Source organism: Gouania willdenowi, chromosome 4 (assembly GCF_900634775.1).
Source record: "Gouania willdenowi chromosome 4, fGouWil2.1, whole genome shotgun sequence".
NCBI lineage: Eukaryota > Metazoa > Chordata > Actinopteri > Blenniiformes > Gobiesocidae > Gouania > Gouania willdenowi.
Window position 1 is genome coordinate 22,531,837 of NC_041047.1, and position 21,180 is coordinate 22,553,016.

A 21,180-nucleotide genomic window follows, 5' to 3' on the forward strand; every position below is an offset into this window, starting at 1 on the left:
AATTAATTAAATAAATTCTATATTTTATTGTGAGCTTACATTTTTTTTTTTAATTATTATTTCTCAACAGTTTCTTTAAGTGTGCAGGAGTAGGGGGCACATAGCTCCAGGTTTCTTGTTTAAATGGGTACAGGACTGAGAATAGTTGGGGAACCACTGCGCTATCGTAACTTCCTTCTCCAAGAGGCAAAACAACCAATCACACACGGGGAATCATTGGATCTTTTTATTGAATAGGAGAAAAGTGAGGGTGTCACACGACTTATCATGTTAAAGCGTTGAGGCTCCTCACTAATAAAGTGCACTTCCAGTTAACTGCCAGAGACTGATTAACTTCCTGTTCTCCTCTCTCTCTCTCGAGGTCGCTCAAGTCTCGCTGCAGCTGAATTGCTCTTGATTGGTCAAAAAACACCAAAAACCGGTCAAAACTTGAGAATGTGTCTCATGAAGATGAGTGCATAAGTGTTGATGGAAGATCAGCGTGGTGATCTGCACGTCTCAAACCCTTTCAGCCGTAAAGCAGAGAGGAGATGAGCAACGTCACAGCTCTTCGATCCATTACGTCAGTGATTGTGAAACAGCACAGTTCTTTTTCACCGATGCTAATCATTACATCTTCCTTCAGTTTATGAGGAGACTTTAAAAAAATATTCTGCTATCTCCATGTTTTTTTTCTTTCTACATATCATACACGTATCTTTACAATGAAAATAGTGTTCTCTCAAAGACTGCTTGGATAAGGTCAACATTGGCTCCAGTTTGGCACAAATTCCTCACGACCTCAACCAGTAACCGACTACGTGGAAGAGACGGCAGAAACGAGTGCACGTAACAGCCTTCAGTCTGGCTTTCCTGCATGTACACAAACAGCTAACAGGACAGATTACACTTCTTTCTACTTCCTTTCAACATGGCAGATACGACAAAAAAGATGTTCACTTCTGTAAGAAATGCACGACAATTTCTACATGGTGGGTTTTTGAGTATGCTGAATCCAAAATCAATAGATCCAAATGGCAAATGGTAATATGGATGGCCACCATCCATATTACCAGTTGTCATAACTCAAATATCTAAATCAAAAGTTTGACTTTAATCATTGTACATATTGGTAAGTGCTGCAAAATAAACACACCATCAGATTATTGCTTATGCATGCATGTACCAGGATCACAATGGATATAATCTTTCTGAGAAAAAAAACGTATTAATTCATGTTTTAATGGGGATTTAAATCAAATCGAGGCATCTTTGTCATACACAGTTGTGGTTTGCAATTTCACCCTAAAGCATTGTGGTGGCCATCTATTATCTAGCTCTGGATGCAATTTACAGTATTTCAAGATATTCCATGACAATCCTTGTCCCCAAAAACCTACATTTTGCCACAAAGATCATGTTTATACATCTAACAGAACCAAAGTTATGGTAAGATTGGAATTTGCAATACGGATTGTGGCCATCTTGGATTTAGCTCTTCAATAACTTGCCAATCTATGTAAAATAGAACCAAAATATCCAAATTGGCAATACGGATGGTGGCCATCTTGGATTTCTTGATTTTGAGTGGGAATCTTTGGTTTTCCAGCATGGATGCCATTAAACATGGATTCAGCATATTTAAAAAACGCATGTAGAATTTTCATGCTTTCTTCCAGACGTGAACATTTTAGCCTGATATTGCTACATATCTGCCAGGATCATTTCAGAACAAGATGTGAAATGTTATTTTGATGTGCAGCAATAAGAAGGAATGTCATTTACATAACGGGCCAATGGAAGCTGCACTAGTCTATGACCCAACATCCTACAGTACACAGGATCAAGCATTCCCCACATTGATACATGTAGTCTAACTTTATAACACCACAATAACTTAAACCAAGTCAGAGACCGATGATCAAATATGTTCCCATCTTTCTGGCAGGTTAAAAAATAAAAAAGAACAAAGTACATGTGGGAAAAAACCTCCCAAAAACTGCCTAAAGGGAAGGAAATAAAACACCCAACATTAATAATTATTACATCATCTTAACCTTATAGGGACATTTGGGATTGGATTGGTTAAATTCATAGTGCAGATTTATTTTCTAAAGTCACAATTTCTGGGTTTCTCGTGTGTCATAAAATCCCTAATTTTTTCAGCTCACAAAACTTAACAGAAAACTTTTTACCGCCTCTTCCTTCAACTGGAGATCGCACACAGGAAGTCTTCAAAACACATTAATCAGACTCCTTCATTAGTTACTATTAAGCACTACAAATCACTGTAATAAATAGGCTAGGTTCAATAAATAATCTTTAAATCTGAATAAAAATCTCATTAGTAATAAGCAGAAAAGGACCCTTGTTTAATTAACCTGTAGTGTGGGCTTGATGTTTTTAAATCAGCTGTTCTCAGAGTGGGAGATTGTAACATAGTACCTGCAGAATGGTTTGAGGTGAGTCATAATTTACATTCAAAATGTATCAAACATTTCTGCTCCAAAACATGGAGAAACAATTAGCCAATTAGTCTATAGTGTACTGAAATCAGTTTGTATTATTTGAGCGTGTGGATTTGTTTTCATTAGTGTTCAGATATTGCTCTGAAACCCTCATAATAGCAGGACATTTCTGAATGAGTATTTTACATCTTCACTCTCATTTCTGCATCCCTAACACAACCAAGACCTTGACAGTGATTGGACCGAGGACTACAAAGGGTGGCACATCATGGAAGTGGACCGTATATATACAAATAAATGATATAGTACAATTAGTGATGACAGTATGTGCATGAGACCCTTCACCTCTACAGGCTTCTTTTGTTTCCGTTCAGCTGTTTTGCGCATTTTTGCTTCTGTTTTAAAGTGCAGTCCAGATGCAGGTGAGAAAAGAAAATATTTAGACAGTGGAAAGGAAAAAAGAAGAGAGGACGACAGAGAGAAAAGAGTCAGATGAATAAAGTCAGGGCGAGGATTGGCACGTAGGTCTGAGGAAAGAGCTCGGCCTGTTCAGTCTTCTCCTGTGCAACCACTCCAGCCTCAGCATCACTCCCTGGACTGATAGAAGAGGATGTATCCCGACTCAGAGTTTTTGGAGATATCTGAGGTAAGGCCGTAAAACTCCTCGATGGCCTGAGCGTCAATTTTCTGCGAGAAATAAAAGGAGAGACAAGCACGTTAGGTCACAGGATGAAAAACAAGGCGAAGCTCTCAGGGATGAGTCAAAGCCCTTGAAGAGAACAATCACAGCCTGAGAGACTCTGAGTGACGCACCTCCACAATGTCATCATCAAAGAGCAGCCAGAAGCCATGGCTCTTCACTATGGTGATGTAATGACCTCTGTTTGGCCCGCTGAGGAAATGACAGACAAAGATTACAGTGCTGTACAGACGCTGCATACACTGTGCTGCTGTTCTTCTAACGCACACAAAGAGCATGACCACTAACCAAAACAAGGACTCTACAACCCTGGCAAAAATGATGGAATCACAGTAAATGTAAATCATCACAAAATGTTGCAAAAGATGTTGGTTGTTCACGGTCAGCTGTGTCTACAATCTGGACCAAGTACAACCAACATGGGAAGGTTGTAAAAGGCAAGATTACTCGTAGACCAAGGAAGAAAGCATCAAGACAGAAAACTTAAAGCAATATGTCTTTAAAAAATAAAATACACAGCAAAACAAATGAGGAAGAAATGGGTGGAAACTGGAGTCAATGTCTATGACCAAACTGTAAGAAACCGCCTATGGATGGGATTCACATAGAGAAAAGCTAAACGAAAGCCATCATTAACACCTAAACAGAAAAGAACAAGGTTACAATGGGCTAAGGAAAAGTAATCGTGGACTGTGGATGACTACATGAAAGTCATATTCAGTGATGAATCGCGAATCTGCATTGGACAAGGTGAAAATGCTGAAACTTTTGTTTGGTGCCGTTCCAATGAGATTTATGAAGATGACTGCCTGAAGAAAATGTCCACAGTCATTGATGATATGGGGCTGCATGTCAGACACTGGGGAGATGGTAGTCATTACATCTTTTCTTATTCCCTCAACTGAAAGGATGTTAGGGGATGATGACATCATTTATCAAGAAAATAAATCTTGTCATAAGAGCAAAAACTATGAAAACTTTCCTTGAAAAAAGACACATAAGGTCAATGTCATGGTCTGCAATTAGTCCAGATCTCATGACAATTGAAAATCTGTGGTGGAAATTTAAAATTGTAAATGGTATAGAGAACAAGTGACTACATTTTGGGAATATCCGTGACAATGACATATGGGCGACCGCTATGGCGTGATGGACGTCTGCGCTCTCCAAGTGCTTAAGGTTTATTTGTTAGCTGTTGTTAGCAGAATTAAGTAAAAAGTGCTTTTACAATTTTGTCTTAACCAAAATTCTTAACCAAAGATAGACCATAATCTCTCATCATTGGCAAAATTTTAAAAATGTCAGTTAGTAATTGATGGATCTTTATGAAATTTGACTCAGTTATGTCAGGCTGGTTGCTCAATTACCCAACTGGGTTTCACCCAGATCAGATCCGGAATTTGATCACGGATTTTCGAAAGAATGGGGGTGCCTCTACATTTGGTAAATATTCAGGAGGCACTAAATACTGTGATTCTTTAAAAATGTGTGTCATCATTCATTAATTCCATCATTATACTCTATAGTTGTTTTTTCATCATATTCTGAGCAAAATGTGTAGTCGGACAAAGGGGGCACTTGGATTCAAAAGTTAGAGAAAGGGGGTACTTGAATTAAGGAATAAGAGAAAGAGGGTACTTGAGCCTAAAAAGTTTGAGAACCACTGGTCTACATCATCTCATAACATTCTAAATAAATATTTTTCATATAGACAATCATTGGGCAGAATTTCAGCAGGTAAACTGGTTTAACAGATGTAAACTGATCAGTGCGCTAGATAAAAGCAGCGTTTCCAGGAAGCAGCTTTGTTTTCATCTCCACACCAGACACCCTGATGAGGTCTCATACCTAGTTTAACGAGCTGTGACCAAACATGTTATTCAGCATACTGTACCTCCCACAGTGAACCACCACAGCCACTAGATCATACATGCGATCCAGGTTGACCGCGTCCCCCGATGTGTTAAAGAGGCGGAGCTCCAGGGGGAAAACGACTCGATAAGACAGCTTGGTGTACCGGTGGAGCTGCTCCATGTACTTGAACCTCTTGAGGTGCAGTGCCAGGATCATGGGAAGCTTCTTCACACGCATCCTGTGGAGAAGCAACACACTCAGAGAAGTGTGCTTTAGATTACCGACTAGTCACAGGCAATACAAACCCCTATGAAAGCTCTACTGACCGTTTCTGTGCTTCCTGTTTGCTGCAGCAGGTCTCACAGTAGTATTTATATTCACTGCACAAAGTCTCTGTGTTACTGAAATCCCTGGAAATGGAACAAGACAACACGTGGCTAGATGAGTGAACAGGAGGATGTTAGTGTTTACGCTGCCAATCAATCCCTGATGCTTCAGCGATACCTGAGACAGTGTGTTATTGATGTGTTCTGCTCCACGTCCACAGACAGATCCAAAAAGTCTTCATCCTTGCTGCTCACCTGTCACAGCCAGAGAAACACAGATGCATCACATTACAGTCAAACGGAAAGGATGTAAGCTGGGTGTGACACCACAGTCTCCCTCTCACTCACTCAGCCTGTGTTTGAAATGATTATTTCAAGTGAAAACGCACAAATTCGGTTTAGTTTTGGCTTTCCATTTACATGGAAATGGCGTTTTGGTGCATAAAAATGGAAACAAATGGGCTCCAGAGTGAAAGTTTTAGAAAACGCGTCCCTCTCTGTCTCCGTGTAAACATGGAACTGACACTTTGTGTCATGGGCATGCACACTGCGGCTGCAGTGCCTCAGAGACACACTGTGTGCATCACTCTGGAATTTACCTGAACTTCTCCAAAAAAGTGTTGATTTACTTCACCATCACTTGGATCAGCAGAGACGTAATTCATGCCTGCACCAGATTCTGATGACAATCACAGTGCTGCACTCCTTTAGATACAGTATTTTGGGCTTAAACTTTTATCTTTTTAACACAGACTCTGGTTGGGCTCGGACGCTGCGTGGGTAAATGAACGGTCATGTGATGTGTTTGGATTAGCGCGAGAAAGACGCACACATTTTTGCTGAGGGGGTGAATGGAGGCTGTTCTCTGGTACATGGATAAATGACGTCATAAAATGCATAATCGACTCGTTGTGGACCTGTGTGTATTACAGCATTGTTAGCACATTCTTTACAGCAGAAGTAAACCACTATGTAGCGTGTAGCGGCTCATTAAGCTGCTTGTCATGTTTATAGTTGGATGCAGAACGAGTTATTAAAGAAATTTGCCTCGGCTGATTCTACAGATTTGAATAGTGTCAGGCAGCAATGGGCAGGGGTTTAAAAAGAGATCGGCTTTATTCGGGTTCGGGCCGTATTCTGACATCCACGGGCTGGGTCAGGTTTAACTTTGTATGTCCTATTGAAGCTCTACTCTTACTTGTGTTCAGAGGAAGTGTCTCTGCCCACGCACTTATTTTGGTTAATTGCAAAATCAAACCACCATTGACCTGGTTTCCAGCGGTCCCATGTAAACAGAGATTGTTTTGAAAACGTTGCTGTGTGAATGCGGAACAAAACACGAAAACAGAAGCAAAACGTTGTCGTATAAACAGGATCTAAGTGGCCTTTGTTTCTGCACTTTCTACGGTCTTGGTGTTTGTAGGGGTTGTTCAGGGTAACCCCTCGCTGCTCGCCCTCTGAGCAGAGAGGACAAAGCCTCCCCCCATGTAAAGTGGGTGGCCAGAAGCAGCCAGACATTCTCACTGCAGGTTTTTGTGCATCTCTCAGCAAAGAGCTAATCCCATCTGCAGACTTATTCAGAGATTCATCCCTTACTCAGGGTTACACAAGGACTCACAGCTGTGAACACACACGCATAGGCGCACACGCACACACACACGCACAAATGTCAAAGTGAAGACGAGTACAAGGACAGGCACCGTTTCACAGTTGAGGCAGCGCGTCTCGTTGGTCAGTGTGCCCTGGAAGATGTCGTGGACCCACGTGGGCTCCGTCTTGTTCTCTGTGTTCTCCACCTCTATGGTTACAGCGGTGCCGTTGTTTTTAAGGCGTCCGTTTTGCTTTTCCTGCTTTTTCTCCTCTTGCAGAATATCTGCCACCGTGTTCAGCAAGTAGTTGAGAAATTCGTGAGCGTCTTGCTGCATGTAGTTGTCAAACAGATCTAGAGGAAAACACAGGCAGAGTTTGGGTGGACTTCAGATGGGAAAATGTTGAAGAGACGTCTGCACAAATAACGCAGCCTCACAATTTGCAATGTCACAAACATTAGTTACCACTGAATTATCTGTAAAACAAAGAATTAATGGTGTTCCTGCTCTCATGCCCTAGAGGCAGAGGGTAGTAGTGCTGGGAGGAATAATCGATGCCTCGTCATTCAGACATCGACAAACGATTCACACATTTCCAATAATCTTTTATTTAACAACGGTAAGTTACAAAAAATACTGTAAAAGGATATTTTAATGGATTAACTGATATTTTAAAAGCACTATAGTACTTGAGCTGCTTATTTAGTTCATATATAATAGACTATATATGTATATATATGTATAAATGTCTATCATTTAGAACAGACCCTTTTTTATTGTATAGGTTACGAGCAAGGATGCTGCTACTTTGGCACTTTAAATTGCAGTTCTAACTGAACAGTTAGAACTGCAGTTAGAACTTTTTTTAAAAAAAGGCAAAAAAGTACATTTAAAACAACAACAATATATATATAACAGAAGTGTTGAATAATCACCAACTATTGAGAAAGTTGGTCAACTATAAATATATTGGCTGCATTATCTTTACATGTTGTTCTTACAGATATCCATTTTAACAGTTAAAATACAAAAAAGCTGACAAATTATGCAAATGATCCATTACATCACGTTCAAGCTGAGAAAACTGTATAAACAGGCATGTACAGTATATGATGCATTGGAGGCTTAATACTATAATCAATCACTGACATGATAAAAACAGCTATCAATGTTTCGTCAGTGTTGAGAAAAATTAAAATATTTCAGGATTGTTTCTTTAAATATGATATTTTAACAGTTTTTTTTAATATCATGCACAGACTTCAAAACATAAAAAAACCACTCCTGCTTAACACAGCTGTTTCAACAGGTCAGTGAAAAGCGAGAATGGATAGGTGGAAGGAAGAGAAGGGGGGTGTTAGCTGACCAAAGCCTCATCCTCACAGAGCAGCCATTGTTCATCCACATAAAGAGCTTCCCCAACACAGACAGCAGGGAACAGTTGTCCTTTCTGTCAGCTCCACTTTCTATGACCTGACTACAAACACCTGTCCTCCACCCTGAATACACTCGGCTCACATACTAACATGCACACTGTTATTTATAAAGATGTAAAGATTAATGGTGAGGCAGTTAAAAATCAATTCAAAGGTGTCACAGTTCACATCGATATGCGCTATCTATTTAAAATTTGAAATTTAGGATGCACCACCACCAAGCATTTTGGCTTCCACAAGACAAAATGAAAGAGGTGAGAAAGAAAGACCGTGAAATCCAAGGTAAGAGCGGCACAGAGGAGAGAGAGAATGAAAACCATAGTTTGTTTATTTATATTATTTCTTTGATATGGGATTTGTTTTAAAGTCCAATTGTTAAGGCACAAAATACATTTTCAGTGGCACTTTTAAAACGAAAAGTAACTATTATGCAGTTTTGAATAGTTTACTATAGAGCCAGAATTTAAATGAATAGGCTTCTTCTTCATTTGTACTATTTCTTTATTTATTTCATTCAGGATTTATTTTGAATGAAATTGCATTGTTTTGCATAGTTTATCAAGCGATTCTTTTGACAATAAAAAAATAAAGAAAAGAGTGCAGTATTTTTTTTTTGAAGAAAAAAAAAATGAATATTTCATTTTGTAAAATAAATTGTGAGAGAATTGTATCGTGAACCCAGTATCGTGAATCGAATCGTATCGGGAGTTGAGTGAATCGTTACATCGCTAGTTATTTATGATGACCATTAGGATGTTGTTTGATGATGTTTAAATTCTCTCACCGTTCTCCTTCCGTAGTCGGGAGATGAACTTCTTTGGTGGGATGACGCCCACTTTCTTCTTCTGCGTGGCAATTGAGTGGAAGAGGTCGGCCAGGCATGTGAGCAGGTTCTCCTTCTTTTTCTGCTGAGCTTTGTAGGCCAAAACATTTTCCCGGAAAGGCCGGCAGAAGTAGAGAGCCTGGAGCACTGAGTTACAGTAACATGTGTTTCCAAACTGAGGAAAAGCAACAACAACAAAAAAGACACTAAAATGTGTTCAAAGAAGAAAATAAACAGTCTTTGTTTCAGGCAAATTTAGCATGTGGTATAAAAAACAAACTGTGAGCCAATGTTTTGGACATTTTAGCACATGCAGAAGTGGTGCATTAATAAAAAATGTCACAGCGATGTAACAGATTGTCCCTTATAAACAACACTGTTCCCTTTGCCAGTGACACACTGGCTTTGTTTTGAAAGATGACACCAGTGTTGTTGTAGGAGAGGATTTGGTGAAACTCACATTGACCAATCCAAAGTAGTGTTCATTGATTGGGAATTGCTCCGGGCCGATGTCTTTCTCCAGAGCAGAGGCATTGGTGCCCTGAGGGGACAAAACACAAGACCATCTGCCATCACATGACTGAACATTACTATACAATACTAGGAATTATTCATACATTGTTTTAGCTTTTTTTTGTTTTGTTCCTCAGATTTAGTCAAAAACAGGCAAATTAAACAAAATTACCAATTGGTAATTTCCTTATTAAGCTCTTTGTCACCACTCGAGTAGTATCTAAGCATGTTGTACTGTTGTCTTATTGACACAAACACCTATTAAAATATCATCACCAGATTCACCAACACGTTCTATCCCAGTGCAATACGGTGACTCAACACATAAGAGATGTTCAGTCAATTTCAGACAATTTGCAACTGTGCAATTCATTTATCCTTGTTGTTCTCACTGTTTATTTATTTATTTATTTATCATCTAAGTGGCATCCCCCTTGTAAATACACTCATCTATCTTTCTTTTTTATTTTCTCTGTATATTCCACCACAATAATTGTCTCTTAATTTCATTGTACCTTGTGTATAATGACAATAAAAGCATTTTATTGTATTCTAAGATTCTCACCTGGGAGCATTTAGGATTTCAGTGTCTACTTAATGTCTCGTGTGTTCTCATGGAGACAGCACTACCATGTCTTGAGTTGGAAACGACTGATAAATTGTAACTACTTGATGTGTACATGTACTTTCACACAAACTTACACGTCTACACAGTACACACTACTCACAGCCTAGTTCAGTGTTTCCCAAATGGAGGTATGTGCACCCCAAGGGGTACACAACAACAGTGCATGGGGTACTTGAAAGAGAGTGAAAAATGAACTTGTGAAAGAATTTAAAAAATGTGGTTTTATATTGTTTATTTCAAGTGAAAAATGACAATAATAATGATGATTAAAACACGAGCTGAAAATAAAAAGGTCAGTCTTGGTCGATTCAGGAGGCACTAAATACTGTTTCATTACACCTTTTTACAAAAAGAGATTCTTTAAAATGTGTGTTATCACTCATTCATTCCATTATTATGCTCTATAGTTGTTTTTCATAGTATTCTGAGCAAAATGTTGTAGTCGGATGTTTGAGAACCAATGTCCTAGTTTATGAAAGAATAACATACAAGGCATTTTAAAGGGGGGAAATAAGTATACATTCACAGGGAGATTAATTTGTATCTTTGATTTCTTTGGTTCCCCTCGGGTGGCAAATAGTTTTACTGCTTCCAGCCAAGACACCAGAAATGAGCAAAAAGCTGTAGTAAGTGTCCCAGGCCTGTAGGTAGTGCTGTAATGTTGTCATTAAAACATAGAACAACTCCAATTAGGATGCAAGGCCTGCTAAAGTACAAGATCAAGATCTGGAGAACTGAACTAGAGTTTTTATTGCCCAGTCATTGACCGTGAGGACAAAGTATTCTTTGATTTGAAAAAGTAAATATGCTCTTATGATATAATTACTAGATGCATTGATTTCCGTTAACACTTTTTAAATTATTTAATGTGTTGCAGTAAGAATATGATCACTAACTGGAGGAAAGAAAAAAGACATGTTTTTCCTTTTTGGTATAGTACCGGTAATTAACTTTTTGCGTGATATAAAAATGAGACTATTAACAGATGGCATCAAATAAATCTATGTCCTCATCTAAAAGACTGAAGATGACTGTTTGACACTAAAGTGTCAGGTTTTCTAAACTCTACGATCACCGTTTAATTCCAGGTGAACAACCCCTCCAGGCTGTCAAGCTTTAGACCAAAATACCATTTTCTAATCTAGTGGAACCATCCCAAGATGGTATTTCCTCTGTCTCTAATGTTCTTTCTATTACAGACATGCTTTATTAAACCTGAGAGGAACACATCCTGTCACTGCAGAAAACGTTTAGGGTCAAACAGGATCCATATCAAAAGTAAAGAGCATTGTGGGACTGATGGCAGCAACAGAGCACTTATCTATTGTCAGAGCTGGTGGTTTACCTGTCAGAGCTCAGAGCTTTTCAAATGAACCACAGCTTTGTTGGGCCAAACATGGGAGACAGTTTAGGGAAGGCTTTAAACTTTAATGGCAGTTATTTCTGTCCGTCATAGCAAATTCTGAAAGCGCTTTTGTCTGCTGTACCTCAGTCAGAGTAGGGCTGCAAGCCTGAAGTTTAATGAGAACACGTTACTGCACATCTCATTTAAATATGTATTTATAAAAATACTCTATTTGACTTGATTTCTACCTTTTATTGCTTCACTTTACATATTGTATTTCATTTTACCAAAAGCCATAAATTAATTTTAACACACTTAGCATTAAGTGTGCAATTAATCTAAATTTGGTTTCGATTTTGATTATTACACCCAATGATTACAAAAATAACAATCGTGAAAAAAAAAAAAATATATTAAAAAATTAATACATATACATACATAATAATTTTACATACATTTTATTTGCTAAATTGAAAAAAAAAAATCCACAATTTCTGAAATCTACAAAGAATAAAGCTTGGCACACACCAACTATTAATACTAACTTTGAGTTGTTTAATTCATGCATGTAACCTCCTTTACCCCGCCCCTCTTATTTTATCTATAATTGAGCAGCCCTACTAAGCATTGAAGAATTCTTATATTTTAAGATAAAATCACAGTAACAGGTAAATGTAGAGATAGCACATACCAGCGCTAAAACACTTAACACTTCAGCTGGGGCAGTGTTACAGTAGTGGCTGTTTTTAGTCAGTCAGCAATAGAGCAGCTCCCTAATGAGCCTCTACCATTCATTTCACGTGTGGATTCATTGGTTTGTTTGTTATTGTCCCAGATTGAGCCCCCGCCCACATCTCACGTTCCAACATTTCCAGTCTGCTCTGCCTAGTACAGTAGTACATGATTAAGCTATGCAATGACGTAGCGAGCACGTGAGTGTGAGAGGAAGTGTACATTCTGTGCGCATCTAAGTGCCTGTTTATGTAAATGCTTGTGTGTTTATGTCAGTGGCTGAATTTTTCATATGCAGTTCATTCTGACTGATAACAGAAGCATTACATGGACCCTGAGTCTGAAATGAAGGTATTGTTCTATCTATCTATCTATCTATCTATCTATCTATCTATCTATCTATCTATCATTCATAGTGTTGAGTGACCAAATTTTAAGCAGGCTTAGCCAACAGACGGACCTTAAATCCCACATACTTTGAGCTCAGATATGAACAATTGTTAACCCAATTAACCATGTCAAGCATTAATTGTGTTAAGTTTAACAGTTAGTAACGATTAGGTAAATCTGATAGAATGAAAATAAAATAGAAATAGGTAAACTGAAGCAGTGATGACATGGGAATGAGTGAAATCTTTGCATGGGAGAAATAATCGATGCATCATCACTCAGACATAGTAATTGACAATGGATTACTATTGTAATAACATTAAACTGTTATTACAATAACAGTTTAATGAAATGGTTTGTTACAATAAATATAGTAGAAATTAGATATTTTAATGGACTAACTGACATTTTAAAGGCACTATAGTATTTGAGCTGCGTATTTAGTTTATTATATAAGGTAAGGGTGTCCCTATCCATTATCGATATCGGATATTGGTCGGATATCAGCCTGAAAAAGAATATCGGATATCAGATTCAAAGTTCAGAATTTCTGATTTTTTTCCCTCTTAATTCATTTTTTATTTATTTTATTCAATTGTAGAATACTGTAGATATTATGTTGAAGGTAAAAATTAATGTAACCAATTGGTTAATAATAAATGGGTCAGTTTTTCTCATACCTATTGTTGCTGACTATTGTCCTCTGTTTGAGTGACATCACTTGATCAAGCCTTTTCTAACATTTCACACTACAAAATAAGTCATTATTATTTTTTATTAAAGAAAGTAATAAAAATACAGTATGTATGATTCATGCTGATATCGGATCAATATCAGTATCAGCCGATACACAAGGTTGCAATATTGGTATCATATCGGAAATGAAAAAGCTGTATCGAAATATCCCTAATATAAGGTTTATTTATAAATAATAAAATAAAACAAATGTAATAAAAGCTAAATATACAGTATATTATATCAGAGATTTTAGATGCAGCTGGTTTTAATCCGATACTTGTTTTTTGCCCTTATCGGACCGATATCTGATACTAGTATCAGATTGAGACATTCTTAGTCAACTCTAAAACAGAAGAAGGAAAATGTATCTTCAATTGTGAATTTTCTGGCACAATGCCACTGATCCACTAATCACCGAGAACATTGGTGGCAAAATCCAGTCTTCGATGGCTGGATTCCTGAGACTTTTAGATGTCCCTACTCCAACACACCTGAACTAAATGAATGGCTCGTTATCATGCTTCTGCAGAGCTTGATGACAACACATTGGTTTCTACCAGGTGTGTTGGAGCAGGGACACATCTAAAAGTCTCAGCATTTCGGCCCTTGAGGACTGGCGTTCGCTACCCCTGACCTAGAATGTCTCCTGAATTATCCAAATGTGGTCTGTGCTACCTTCTAGTGGTGGGAATCTCTAGGCACCCAACGATTCGATTACGATTTCATGTACTGTGATTTGATTCAGAATCGATGCATCTTGATGCACTTTTTCGCAGCATTTTTTAGTTTCTCACTGTGTCCACTAATGAATTACTGTTTTTAAAAACATAGCATTTGCCTTCAGACATTTTTACCTTTTATTAAACCAGCAGGGGACATCTGTAAAGTGCAAAAATAAAAAAATAGGGCTCTGCTAAATGATAGATTATATACAGTTTATTATATATAAACTAAATAAGCAGCTCAAGTAATATAGAGGGTTTTCACCAATGTCACGTTCTGGGCAGTAACCCGGATGCGTTGCCATGTTGGTGGCACTCGTAGGTAAACACTGCGATGGATAAACCCCAGAAAAGATCCTCAAAATCAGAATCAGAATCAGAATCATCTTTATTCGCCAAGTGTATGTTGTACACACGAGGAATTTGACTCGGTCAACTGCGATATATAAATGCGTTATAGATGCAAAGGCATACAGGAAAGGAAAGAGCACGATATTTGGAAAAGTTATGCTTTATTGGTGGTGCAGATCCATATAAGTTGGCTCCCTCATCTTGGATGAATGACGACCTGGAGAGTCTTCTGTCTATTATGTATCCTGATAACGTCAACTACCTGGTTTTTGTCAAGCCCATACTTATAGAAGTTTGGATTCCTATAACTAGATGGTGTGTGAATGGGTGAGAGAGATGCAATTACGTTTTCAATCAACCTAACTTTAATAACCTAACCAACCTAACCTTCAGATTTTTGCTTCCTAGGTCCTGGTTTAGCTTCGCTAGCCACAAGCGCCTTCTTTCCTCTGATGATTTTTGATATTGTTCTCCCTGATTTGCTATAAATTTTGGAAGTCTATAAAACTCAAAATGTTTTTCACGTTCTGACGGACTGGTACAGCCAAAAACATGGCAATAATTCACTATTTCCTCTCGAAATTCACGATTTGCTTGTGTCCGTGCGCTTCGATGCTGAGTATCTCCAATATGGCGAGTCGGCGACTTCCGGGTCAATGATGCGGTTGATGACATGCCGTGAAAACCCTCTATAGTGCTATTAAAACATCAGTTAATCCATTAAAATATCCTTCTACTGTATTTCTTGTAACTTACCATTTAAATAAACGATTATTGGAAATGAAAGAATGGATTATTGATTAATGTCTGATAATGATGCATCGATTATTTCTCCCAGCCCTACTAGCCTAGAGAGCAGGTACACCAACACAGCAGGTTGCTAGTCAATGACAGGCCTAACATAGACAGACATTTATATACCCACCACCCAAGTTTCCAGTAAAAAACTCACATGGACAAAAAAGTGATATCATACCAACTTCAGAGAATGGACAAAAATTATTTTTGTACATTTACTTTGAAATGCTTTAAAAAGGTCTACAGCACTTTCCCATTTTGATCTGAATACTAGCAATAAACACCAATGGTGACATTTATCACAGTCTATAGGTACGACCTTTACATCCTGTAGACAAAACTGCAGCTGCTTCTGGACCTGACTCACACATTACGTACATTGCTACAGAAATGAATCAGGTGTTCCTATGAGCTCTGAGATGCAGCAAGAAAGAAAAAAAAACCCCACAATGCTGCAGTATTTTCTTCACCCTTCACTAAACACGTTTGGCTTTCTTTGCACTTTGTTAATAATCATAATTACCATGACTGTGTTGCTTTCTGCTTTCTTTCATACGGAGTGATGTTCATTATGTTAGCCTGCATTGTGTTGTATTCATTACCAGGTGTTGAGCTTTGTACAAGCCTGGAAGGGCTTCACTCTCACCCTGCACAGATTTGTATTTCATTTGTGCCAAACAAATAAACTAAACTAAATGCATACCTCCAACTACGTATGGTAAGTGGGGCGAGTTTTAAGTTTACCCGTTTCATTTCCATCATGCTGTACTCCAATGAAAGAACAAAAACTGACTAAAAAGCTTCATATAAACAGGGATGAGTAGAGCTGGGTATCATGGCCAAGTTCATGAATCAATTTGATTTTGATTAATAAGGTTTTGAATCGATGAATCACAATTCAGGATTGATCTTTCAAATTTAACTTGGATATTAATAAGATGGTTCCAAACGGTTTACCCAGCGGAGCTTCATCTGCCATGTTTGCACTGAATTGAATAAACTCTCGTGTTGAGTAGGTGAAATAGTCGATTTTGCTAACACCAGAGTATAGTGTGAAACTACTGGGGTTAGTGTTAAAAAAAAAAAAAAAAAAATCTGTTTAAGCACCTATGAATTGATTTCAGTAAAATCAATTGAATATTGATTAAATTGATTTATTTCACTCAGCCCAAGGATGAGCACCTTTAATGTGGAGAAACTTGGTAGGCCTGAGCCGAAGTGAACGCTTTGGAATGGATTACAGTCATGGCCAATGGCAGGCCTTTTCATTAGGAATAAACCGATATGGACTTTTTCGGGCTAATATTGATACCGATTTTTTAGCCTTAGCTGATGACCGATACGGACTGCCGATTTTCTTGAGCCGATACTACTTTTACTTCCTCACTTTACATCATAAAAATGACAGAATAATGATAACAAATGGTACGGGTCTCAATTTTGAAAAAAATGAACATTTATTGAAATTAAAGGTGAGGTAGAACGACAACAAGTAAATAAAATATTTGACAAATATTAAAAACAGGTGATGTAGAACAAGAATACATCTGCCCTCTGTAAATAATGCGGAACGGCGAATGCAGCATCCCACATCGGCCGATGACATCGGATGGCCGATATATCGATCTATCACTACTTTTCAACCAATTTCAGTGCTTGACCTCTAAACTAAAGTGTTCCTGGATGGAACAATTCCTACCATCACACACCTCATGGTAAAGCTAAACCTTCCTTGTATATTTGAGGATGCTACATTACAGATATAGAGAAAGATATATTGAATTATCAATTTTAACATTTTCCTAGTTCTTATTTATTTGGTTTTTTTTTTACCCAGCCCAGGATCAAGCTGACAGGTTAACAGATAAATCTAAATAAAGTTCTGTGATCTCAATACATGCATGTTTTACCTCACATGTTTCAGAGTGCTTGTTCACCAGTTACCCCCTGACTCTCCTCTATCACAGCAGTGAACGGTACGAGTAAAGTCATGTTTACTTGCTTTAGGCAGAGTTGTTTATCCGACACTCTTCAGTGTCTGTGAATGCAACACCAGCACAGATCAGATCAGTGTGTATGTGACTGGTCCTCCTGCAGCATCACTACACACACACACACACACACACACACACACACACACACACACACACACACACACACACACACACACACACACCTGTCTGTCTGTCACACACTCACTGCTCTATGTCTCACTGATGGGAAATGTTTGCGGTGTTATGCATGACGTCATAGGGTCTGAGGTCAGAGGTATCTGTGCGCGCACACACACACACACACACACACACACACAGGGGCTCGAACCTTCACACGCGTGCGGTCACTTACCATATTACAAATGGAGGCGATGTTTCTGACAGTCATTTAGTTCACAGTGTCCACCTCACCGCCATCTTCATAAAATAAACCGAGGCAGGACGACGCAGAGAAGCGCAGCCGCGGCTGGAGGCCGAACAGCCGAAGCCCGAGCGTCAGGAAGCGGCCAGCACGGGGCCCGGGCCGAGCTCACCGAGCACACGACATTATCATCATCTTCTCACAAACACGCCGTAAACACAGAAAGGCACGACCGAGCAGAAACAGCAGCAGGTTGTTAGCAGCAAACAAGGCGAGGAAAAATACCTGCTGTGTGAGTGAGCCTGAAGCCCCGCCCACCGCTGGAAAAACCCTGGGAACGGATTGGTCACTGCGTCCAGGGTTTGATCGACAGGAAATTAGAGCCACACACAAGGTTGTGCGAGGAAGTGGTAGCCAATCAGAATCAAGGATTTTGGACAGAGGTTGTAGGGAGTTGTAGTCTTTTTGTATGTGAAGGTTTTTAAAACGCTGACGAAGGGTCAGAGGTGTCAAACTGAAACTCCTGTGAGTTCAGTTTCACAAACAGCACAGTTTGATCTTTTTCCTTTGTTTTAGGGAAAATCGGTACAAAGTGGTTTACATAATATTCTTTCAACAAAAGAGTATGGAATACATAAATATATATATATAGGTCTTAGAAATACAAGCACTTGTTTTTCATTTATTTAATTCTTTTTAACTAATGCAATTAAATCGAAATGTAAGTCATTCCTGTTGCATTTTCCTAGCTATTTTGGTTGTTTCATTTATTTATGCCCATCAAGGGAAATATTTTCTTCGATATAACATTATATAAAGCAAAAAAAATTATTAAAAAAAAATTATTATTCTTTTTTTTCTCTCCCAAAATTTTCCATACAGAAAAACCAAAAACCAAACTGAGACAGAAAAAAACAAGAGGTGTAAAATTTTATGTTTTGTATTAAAACAGAATTTACGTTCAAAGAAAAGGAAACAAACCTGAAGTGACACTACATAATACTTCATATGTTGATAAATAAATAAAAACTCAGAATAAAATGCTTTTCTTTACGGAGCCCCAGACATGACATTGTAAAAATAAATAAATAAATAAATGTTTCACTGTGTCATGTCTGGGGCTCCATATTTCATTTGTTAACTGTAAGTGTGAATTAATATACAGTGTTGTGCAAAATGTCTCACTGTGTCATAAACAAACACTTAATTCATGGAGCCATTAATTTACAATCACTTATAAACACACAGATTTTGGGGTGCTTGCTGTTAAACCATAGACTACAGGGAGTTATTTAGAAGCTTTTTTGTTATGTACTTTTTCTGATCCTATAAACATGTTTGAAGATATATGTTAACATGCCTGAAGCTACAAGTATTTCCTCAGAGATTAGGGCCCTTTTGTAATAAAACAGGTTTAGGTGCCTGGAGGCATTGCTTCACCCAGTCCGCTTGTGTTGGTTCCTGCCATTACTTTTTTTGATGATGACATTCCACACATGTAATTACAATTCATTAAATTTGCCGATATTCAGCCCTGCAGCAAAACAATTAGTTAAACCTTGGGGGAGGTGATGGGGTCCACGCTCTGAAGCTCTGCAGGATTCCCCCAAAGAGCCTTGGGTCATTCCTAATCTTCACAGACTTTGTTTTATCCTCCCACAACATTCCCTTGGCAATTATCTCCTTAGCATCTGAATGTAAACAAAAGAAATAGGAAAAAACAACACAATTATGACGTGCAACCTTCAAAAGGAAGAGGAATAGAGAGATGGATTCAAGTAATTACGGAAGAAGAAGTAAGAAACTAATTGGAGTGCCTGTCTTTGTGCTGGGCATGGTAGAGTTTGAAATACATTTTACAAAAACTGCAAATTGACACAATCCTGTGGTCATTAATGGATGTGTTTTTTCAAGTAAAAGGGAAACAATCCCATGAGTTGTCAGTTGTTTTACTGTTATTTAAAACATTTCCAGCCTAACATTCTATTTCTGTCTGGTCTGTGTTTACAGGACTGAGAGACACAGAGCAACTCATTGTCACCATTGTGAAGAACAGGAAGTAAGGTAAAAAAAAACAAAAAAAACATTTGCAGTAAAACAAAAACATCCACAAAACACATTTTGTTCTGCACATGTACATGAATTGAATTAAGAAATAAATTACCTGATCCGAGAGCCACATTTTTAACATTCATTTAATCATTTCTAAAGTATATTGACTAACCTTGGCCTTAATACAGAAAATAACATGTATGGAGTCATATTGTGTGTTTTTGTGAGAAAGTTTTATTATTTTGTGTGTTTAAAGTGTCCTTTTTTGTCATTTTGTATATATTTGTTGTCCTTTTACATATTCACCTCTCATTTTGTCGGTTTTTTGAGTCATTTTTGTGTATTTATTTGTTTTTTTGTGTATTTTTCTGTCATCTATGTGTCATTTTGTGCATTTACTGTACTTTGCAGGACGCACATAATTCAACCAAGGATCGCATGTGGCCCCCAGGCCGTCAGTTGCCTATGTGTGGTCTAGAAGGACCTTTTCTGGCCTCTTTACTTGTGTCCATGAGGAATGCCAACATTATGAATTTTCATGTAAGTGCACATGCACCACACAATCAGTGATAGTCTAACAAAATCAGCAAAAAAAAACCAAAGTGTTACATACATTCCTTTAAGTGGCACTGAATGCATGGCTGAAGGCACTTGCACTTAAAAAGAGACAAATTAAGTATGTGTCACGTGTGGTTTAAGTGATTCACTGAGGCCAGTGACAGTAAGGACGTGTCACATTATGGTGACAAAGCTGTCATCAACCCTGTTAGTGGTTCTCTCACAAAGGTGAGTAAAGCTATTGAATGGTGCTACTGGGTGTAATATAAAGGCTATAAGTGAAGGGGGTGTCACCATGCTTGTTGGAAGAAGGATTTTTTTAATGCTGCTCTGCTGCTAGAAGAACCTTTAGGGTATAAGTCATAATGTCCTGGTGTCAAAGGTAAATCTGTATATGCTTAGTTTGTAGAGATCAGATTGTTGTGGTTTGTTGGAATTATTTTTTGTAGTTAAAACATGATAATAAATAATACACTTTATTTATATAGCGCTTTTCAAAACGCGTTACAAAGTGCTTTCCAAAGGCAGCTATACATTAGAAAATAAAATATATAGAGTCTTGGTCAGAAATTAATTTAGTTTAAAAACAGAAATATAAAAACAAGTTAGAAGATACAGGACTGAAAAGGCTCCGTCCCCTTTAGTTTTCAGCCGTGGAACAGAGAGCATCATACCTTTGCCTGAGGATCTTAAGGTACGTGCTGGTGTATATGGTAATAAAAGCTCTGAGGTTTGGGGACAGGCCATTTTTAGGGCTTTAAAAGTAATCAATAAAATCTTAAAATCAATCCTAAAACATACTGGGAGCCAGTTTAAAAATGCT

The 21,180-nt window shown here is 38.1% G+C and overlaps 1 protein-coding gene and 1 long non-coding RNA gene across 2 annotated transcripts; one reads left to right on the forward strand and one right to left on the reverse strand.

The window, feature by feature from the left end:
* Positions 1–211: 211 nt before the first annotated feature.
* Positions 212–18,056, reverse strand: usp46 (ubiquitin specific peptidase 46). The gene is made up of 9 exons (XM_028445112.1): positions 17,739–18,056; positions 9,636–9,716; positions 9,137–9,350; positions 7,028–7,269; positions 5,506–5,582; positions 5,328–5,411; positions 5,042–5,239; positions 3,261–3,339; positions 212–3,134 (listed from the first exon to the last, which is right to left on the reverse strand). Exons 1-9 carry the CDS (start codon positions 17,772–17,774, stop codon positions 3,033–3,035), a joined length of 1,113 nt encoding a protein of 370 aa, XP_028300913.1. The 5' UTR covers positions 17,775–18,056; the 3' UTR covers positions 212–3,032.
* On the forward strand, positions 12,703–20,425 carry LOC114462346 (uncharacterized). The gene is made up of 3 exons (XR_003673940.1): positions 12,703–12,744; positions 19,758–19,811; positions 20,211–20,425. It is a non-coding gene; the product is annotated as an uncharacterized LOC114462346 (long non-coding RNA).
* The last annotated feature ends 755 nt before the right edge of the window (positions 20,426–21,180 follow it).

What these genes read in the sequence shown, in the direction of transcription:
- usp46 (XM_028445112.1), bottom strand. Translation starts at nt 17,774, where the DNA reads ATGACTGTCAGAAACATCGCCTCCATTTGTAATATG. An exon ending in CCGACTACGGAAGGAGAACG is followed by an intron (nt 7,270 to 9,136) that starts GTGAGAGAATTT and finishes GTTTTCCTCTAG; the next exon opens with ATCTGTTTGACAACTACATG. An exon ending in GCTGCCTCAACTGTGAAACG is followed by an intron (nt 5,583 to 7,027) that starts GTGCCTGTCCTT and finishes TGGCTGTGACAG; the next exon opens with GTGAGCAGCAAGGATGAAGA.